General features: G+C 54.9%; 1 protein-coding gene across 1 annotated transcript; it reads right to left on the bottom strand.

Annotated features, from left to right (window-relative positions):
* Nucleotides 1-262: 262 nt before the first annotated feature.
* TRIB1 (tribbles pseudokinase 1) lies at nucleotides 263-3,869 on the bottom strand. Its single transcript, XM_075706074.1, has 3 exons — nucleotides 3,564-3,869; nucleotides 2,841-3,133; nucleotides 263-731 (listed from the first exon to the last, which is right to left on the bottom strand). The coding sequence occupies exons 1-3, from the start codon at nucleotides 3,867-3,869 to the stop codon at nucleotides 263-265; spliced, it is 1,068 nt and encodes a 355-aa protein (XP_075562189.1).
* Between the last annotated feature and the right edge of the window lie 2,883 nt (nucleotides 3,870-6,752).

Here is a 6,752-nt window from a genome sequence, read left to right as displayed (position 1 = left end):
GAGGCAGGAGAAAAGCCAGGCGGCTCTCAAAGCTGCACGGGTCCTCCAGGGCCGGTGGGACGGACCTACCAGCAGAGCAAGAGGATGAAACTCCGAGTACACTCAGAGAGCGGAGATCTATGGGTCAGTGTTTATATTGAACAAGGTCACTTTCCTGACCATACTGGCACTTTAAGATGCTGTTGAGTTTGCAAACGTGGAAAAATGAAACCCTACGAAGATGCCGGAGGTGAGAACCACCGAGTTTTTTGAGATTTCAGGGTTAGCAGAAGAAGGAACTAATATCATCACTGTCTCCTTGGTATTCTGGAACAATTTGATCCGAAGTTCCCGTCTCCTGGTCTGTATATCCAGGCTCCAAGACCGCCTCGAACCAAGGGTGAAGCAAGATCTCTGGAGCAGTGAGTCTTTCAGAGGGCTCCCGCCGCAGGAGGCTGCGGATGAGGCATCGGGCTTTGGGGGAGACGTGGTCAGGAATACAGAACTGCCCACGCCGGATTTTGGAAAACAGAGTGCTAGGGTCCGAGTCATGGAAGGGATAGCGTCCCACCAGCAGGGTATAGAGCATCACTCCCAAACTCCACACGTCGGCCGATTTTCCAGAGTAAGTCCCCGTTGTGTTTAGGATCTCAGGGCTGACGTAGGCCGGGCAGCCGTGCTTGTCTGAGAGCGCATCGTCTTCACCTTTGATGATGTGTGTGTCTTCCAGGCTCTCCAGCCGCAGCTGAGTCCTAGGGAGGGCAGGAGAGGAAGCCACAGGTTAGAAATGGCAACACGCAGGCACAAGCGAGCACGGCGAGCCCCCCACCACGGCAATCCCCGCTCGCATAGGCATAAAGAAAAGGAGAGAAAACACTTTTTAATTTGCAGCGGAGTTGACTGGCCTCCCGGACCCACGTAGTGGAAGCGCAGCTATGTGCATCGGGTAGGTGCTCAGCAACGCCTGCTTATTTTATTTACCGGGGATTTTAACAACGCAGAGGGCTCTCGAGGAACACCAGCAAGTCGCCTTGGATCTGCACAGGTTGCACTGCCACTGCGGGGGGTTAATCGGCTGCAACGCACCGTACAAGCTGCTATTTGCGGTTCAGGCTTTGAGCAAACAGCGTCCAGCTGCGTGATTTTGCAAACTGCAAAGTCCAGCTCCCTTCCGCGCTTGCGGGAATTGTCGGCTCTCCTGAGTTTTGTATTTTATTTTCTAATTTTATTTTTTAATTGTTATTCTTTTTGCCTGTCTGGAGGGTACCACCGCACCTGCCACCTCCCGGGTGGAGGTGGGTCCACCCGGACCTCCCATTTTGGGGGGAAAGGGGAGCTTTGCATTAGCGAGGAAGCCGCCGGCTCGCCCTGGAAGGGCTCTGCGCTGCCTGGCAGCCCGCTGGGGTGTAGTTTCTTTGGCTGCAGCCTGTCCTCAGTGTGACCTCGTCAAATACCCATTGGTTCTGCAAACGGAAAATATGACTCAACGCGAACCCTGGGCCCAGGATTGGCTGCGGGAGCCCTGAAACTGCACCTGTGCCGGAGAGCCCGAGTCCGCCTGCCATTGCTTAACCCTCTTCTTGCCAAATGGGATGCACATGACACTCGCCTGTGCAACGCGTTATTTCCAAATGAGCGAGACTGTGTGCAATGTCACATTTCAACAAATGTTTCACCTTCTTATGGGCGGGAAAAGCTGCAATAGTTTCCTTCAAAGGAATTACTTTCTTTGCACGTCAACATATGGTTGTTTCTGTTTAAGAGGGGCAGTGCTGGTTAACTTTCTTATCACGTTTATAAATGATATCCTGAAGAAGCATTAGCCCAGTGATTTAAAAAGAAAAAAAAACTACTCAAAACCTGTTTTCTTCTGCTTCAGTAACATTACCTCCAGTTTCATCAGATTAAGCACAACTCCATTACAGCTTTTAGTTATTTTTTTAGCTTTCCATGGGATAAGCAGCTAGTCAGAGTCAGTTTTGCTGATTAAAAATGTATTTCTGGCTCTGCCACATGCGGTGAGGCACTGCAAGAGCAGCAAACACTCCAGGGAAATACTGAATTATTTCCCTAATCTAAATTTAACAACTGGATTCTGGATCTCCTTTCTATAATCCTAGGCTTTAGGCTAAGTTTTACCAGAGTGCTTTTCCTCGGTGCAGGATTCCCAGAGCAATATTTAACCGGGTCCCCCCCTTCCCTCCCGTGCATGCCCACATCCACAAGCACAGGGGGCACGGAAAGCACCACCGCCAGTAGCGGAGGAGGGATGGAAGCCTCGAAGGACACAGCCCGTCTCTCGTTAGCAGCGTAACCCCCATCAGGAGGGGATTTCAGCGAGCAGACCCCTCCCGAGCACCCCTCTCCCAGCCGTGGCTCTGCCACGGGGCAGCGCTCCCCGGCGCGAGGAGGGACCGGAGCTGGGCTCCTCGCAGCTCCGGCTCCCTCGGATGGGCCGCTCCCCCTCCCCGGCCCAGCGCCTCAGCCGCCCTCCTCTCCTTCTCCCCGCTTTTATTCATTTTACGCTGAATGAGTGGCACACATGACATCTTCTGGCACTAAGAGGCATCCGAGCTGCCGTCCCTTTGTCTACCAGCGGGTTTCACTGAACTTCTGCTGAATGAGAGGAAGCTCTCCGGGTGCTTCCTCCCTTTCATCAGGTGAGATCTAGCCAAGAGTAAGCGTGTACCGGTTGGATCCGTGACCTACTACACACACGCGATGGGGACCTACTCGGATCGCTCGCAGGTGATGCCCAGCTGACACGGCTGTTTCCACTCCCTGGGACGCTTTTTGCGTCTCTGGATGTGGCATTCCTCCCTCCCCACTCACCCCAGGGCCGGCTGGTGACAACCGCTTACCTTTCTTCGTTAGAGAAGACAAATTTCCTGAGCTTGAGGTCACCAAGTACGATGGCCGACTGGTGGCAGTGAGCTACAGCGGAGACGATCTGCTTGAACAGCCGGGCAGCCTCCTCTTCCCTCAGCCTCTTGCAGCTCCTCACGTAGGAGTGCATGTCCCCAAAGTCCTTTTCAAAGAACACATAGGCCTTGGTGTCCCCGAGGATGACTTCGACGACCCCGGTGATGTTTCTGTGTGAGGGCAGCTGAATGTAAGGCCGGATCTTGTCCTGGTAGTGTTTGAGGGGGAACACCTGCAAAGAGGAAATTAAACCAAAATTCATTCTCAAGGGCGTCGGAAGCAGGCTCTCGCGTAGCAACTCTCCCCAAACAATGACGAGGGAGCTGGAGGGGAGCCAGGGCTCGGCAGGACCGCAGCTCAAAGCGGTTAGCGAGACCCCCCTCCTGCTCGTTTTATGTTGAAAAGGCGGGGGGCTGGATAAAACCGCCATCCCCAAAGCTTTTTGGGGAGGGTACTCCGAGGTAACGCGGAGTTACGGCTGACTTCCAGCGCACGTAAACCCCCGCCGGCGGCAGACCGGGCGCTCGCAACCGGGGAGCAGCGGCTGGTCTGCAAGGCTCTCCCCGGGTCGAGCGGCTACGCGGCTCTCGGAAGCACCGGGAGGATCCCCCCCGCCACCTCCTTGCGAACCTCCCGCCCGCTCCCGGGGGCTCGGCGCTCACCTTGCAGCGCAGCTCCCGGCCGGAGCTGACGCTCAGCGCCCTCGACACCTGCTCCCGCTCGGCCAGCGGCAGCAGCAGGTAGGAGGCGATCAGGCAGGGCCCCGCCGCTCCCCCGCCGGCGGGAGACGAAGCCGGGGAGCAAGGCGAGCCGGGAGCGCTGAGGCAATCTTGGGGTCCGCAGTCAGCCAGGCGAGGGCACTTGGCGGCCGGCGCTTCCTCGGCGGGGCCGTCGTGGAGGGGTTGGAGGCGCTTGGCCGGGGCGCTGCGGCAGCGGGCGGCCGGCAGGAGGGACGCGGGGCGGCTCATGGAGGGGAGCGGGAGCGGGCGCCGAGCTAGAGGCGGGCGGTGCGGGCTTGGCGCATCCCTTCGTCCTCCCCGCCGAAACCTCGGGCCGTGTCTACCATCTGCTGCCGACTCCGCGCTAAAGTAGTTGGAGGCTTTTTAAAAAAAAAAAAAAAAAAAATTTAAAAGGAGGAGGAGGAGGAGGAGGAGGGGGGGGGGGGGAGGGAAGGGGAAAAAAAAAAAAAAAAATGCAATTCTCCTCCTCCCGGCCCTGACGCACGGGGAAATGGGAGGAGGGAAGCTCGGACACGCCTGCTCTGCTCCGCCTGCTGCTCTCCGCGCCCACGGCGGCACCGGGACACGCCTGGCTGCATGTCCCGGTGCCGCCGTGGGCGCGGCGGGGACCCCCTCCCGTGGTCCTCCAGCCGCCCTCCACCAAAGCCACTTCAGGCTCCTGAGGAACGGCAGCGCTTGGGAGTCACCCCTTTGCTTTTTGGGGTTCGCCCCTAGCCAGGCCAGGGCGCTCGCAAAACCCGCAAGCCTCCACCGCCCGCTTTGTAAGCGCAAAAGAGGCAAGGGAGCGTTTTCCTAGCAAAGCGAAGCCATCGTTAATAAAAAAAAAACCCGAAGCCATCGTTAATAAAAAAAAAAAACCCGAAGCCATCGTTAATGAAAAAAAAAAAAACCCCAAAAAAAAAACCACAAACCACCAGGCCCCCGGAAAAGATGAGCGTCTCTTCTGCAAAGGCAGCCCTGGAAATGGCAGCGGCGGGTTTATCCACAACCAGCGTGCGCTGCTGGGGAACGGTGCCAGACATTTGGAATGCTGCCGTAGCGCTTTCGAGACAGCGTCGCCTCGTGCGATGCGTAGAAACAAAAAAGTTAGGCCGGGCTAAGTGCGGAAAGCGAGCCCTGCTCCATTCCCAGGAGCTTCTCCTTTATACGGCTGCCACGCTTCTCCCCAGCCCCAATTCTTGCTTTTCACGACTCGCTAAATAACGACCCTTCATCCCAAGGTTTGCACCATGAAGCTGTTGTGTATTTACCACCGCTCGTTCACGAGCATGGACTTAACGTGCACCATCAGAAATGTTTTGCGTTGGGTGTTTCCCGTGTTTAAATGATCTGCTCTCCGAAAAAGGAATAGCATCGAGAGCAAGCAGCAGCCGGCAGCTGAGGTGACCTGTGAGGAGCAGAGAGTCGAGCTCAACAGACACCATCGGGCTCCGAAGTGTAGGTTTAAAGGAATAGTAAATAGATTTGCAGCCAGGACTGTTAGTAAACGGAAGAAAAATGAGAGAAAACCAGGCAACAAATCATCCCTGGAAAAAATGCAGACAGCTGTAGTTTTGACAAGAGTGCTTCAGGAGGAAACTCTCCAGCTTTTCTGTTTACATATATGCAAATTTTCTGTAATTCAGTGCTGAGGCTTCCCTAATAACACATGGAGCCTGCGTTTTCTTATTCTGTAGGATCAGTTCCTAACCCATTTTGGTTCCCCCAACCCTGGTCTGTTTAGGCAGCAGAGAGGGCCCAGGACGGGCCCCCCCCAGCTCTGAAGCCCGTGATGCCACGCGTGCAGGTATTCGCTCAGATTCCTGATAGATAACTGCACGGCAAACCCATGCATGCCTTCAGCTACTTCTAGTGTATTTTAAGAAACACATGAAACTCTTGTGTGGGATGACTCATAGCATAGCAGTCCCATTAATGCATTTAAACATAAAATGCATATGCCATAAAGGGATATCCCAGGGCCTGCATTTTCCTTTTGGTTTTTTTTCTTTTTTTCCCTCAGAAATACAATTCCATCCCCGTCTGCAGATTGTTTCTGAGCGATTCACCACATCTCTCAAAGCACGCTATTTTATTTCGTTCCTCTCATCGGTAAAACACGCGTGAGTATCCCTCAGACCTTTGTTTTACTTTTCCCTTCCTGGAAGTTTTATGATTGGGATGCCACTGCTGGGTGAATTTAGCTGGTAGGATGCTGCATGTGTGTGCTGCTTCCTACGTCTGAGGGAGCGCGAGGTGGGGGGGTGTCAGTGCTTTTGGGGACGGGGGAAGGGTATAGACACATCAAAATAGCAACAGACCTACCTAAACATACTCACAGGCTTTATTCGTGTATAACAGCATCCCCTGTAGCTCTCAGACTGAGATGCAGTGTGAGCAGGAGTGAAGATGTCAGTGTAAAAACCAAGTGGTGCACCTGGGGTAAGTACGTGCCTTTTCGGGAGGTCCTCGCCCTCCCGAAGCTCCCCCTCCCTCAGCTCCTATGCCAGCTCACTGTCCCTGTTGAGGAGAAGGGCCATACTGACACATACATTTGTACACATCATTGAGAGCCGTATCCTTCGCCTTCCCAGCCTCCCGCCCATTTAAAGCCTCTTACAGCCCACAGCTGGCCACCTCATGCTGGCCCTACACCACCAGGACCAGCACATGTGCTTGGTTCAGGCTACTGGCAGCCAAATGCGGGATGGCACCCACCGGTCCTTAAGAAGGGCAAAAAGCCCCCCTCGTCATCCTGTACCCTCAAAAAGCCATCTGGGGTGTGAGAAGAGAGCTGTGAGGTACAGAGCACAGAGTACACGCAGCATTGCACCCCACAGTCCTGCCGCAGGCTCCTGGTGTCTCAGCAGCCCCTTCTCACAGGGATTCCCCAGATTTCACTCTGTGGGGGTGTCCCTGCTAACTGGAGCACAGAAACTGGGTGTGCAGTCACCAAAGGCCAGGAAAAGATAACCCCTGGGCAATTCACCCCAGAAGTGTGGGTGGGTGCCCTCTCCCAGCTGACTGCATAGACCAAACTTCAGTTACCTACCTGTGGCTGAGATGAACCCAAGCTTAAATCTCCCAGGTGTCTGGTCTTTGCAAAATGGGGGCAGTTCTTGACAGCAGGGA

Source organism: Pelecanus crispus, chromosome 2, assembly GCF_030463565.1.
Source record: "Pelecanus crispus isolate bPelCri1 chromosome 2, bPelCri1.pri, whole genome shotgun sequence".
NCBI classification, from domain to species: domain Eukaryota; kingdom Metazoa; phylum Chordata; class Aves; order Pelecaniformes; family Pelecanidae; genus Pelecanus; species Pelecanus crispus.
Note: the sequence above shows the minus strand (reverse complement) of the source record. Positions and strands in the feature narration are given on the sequence as shown.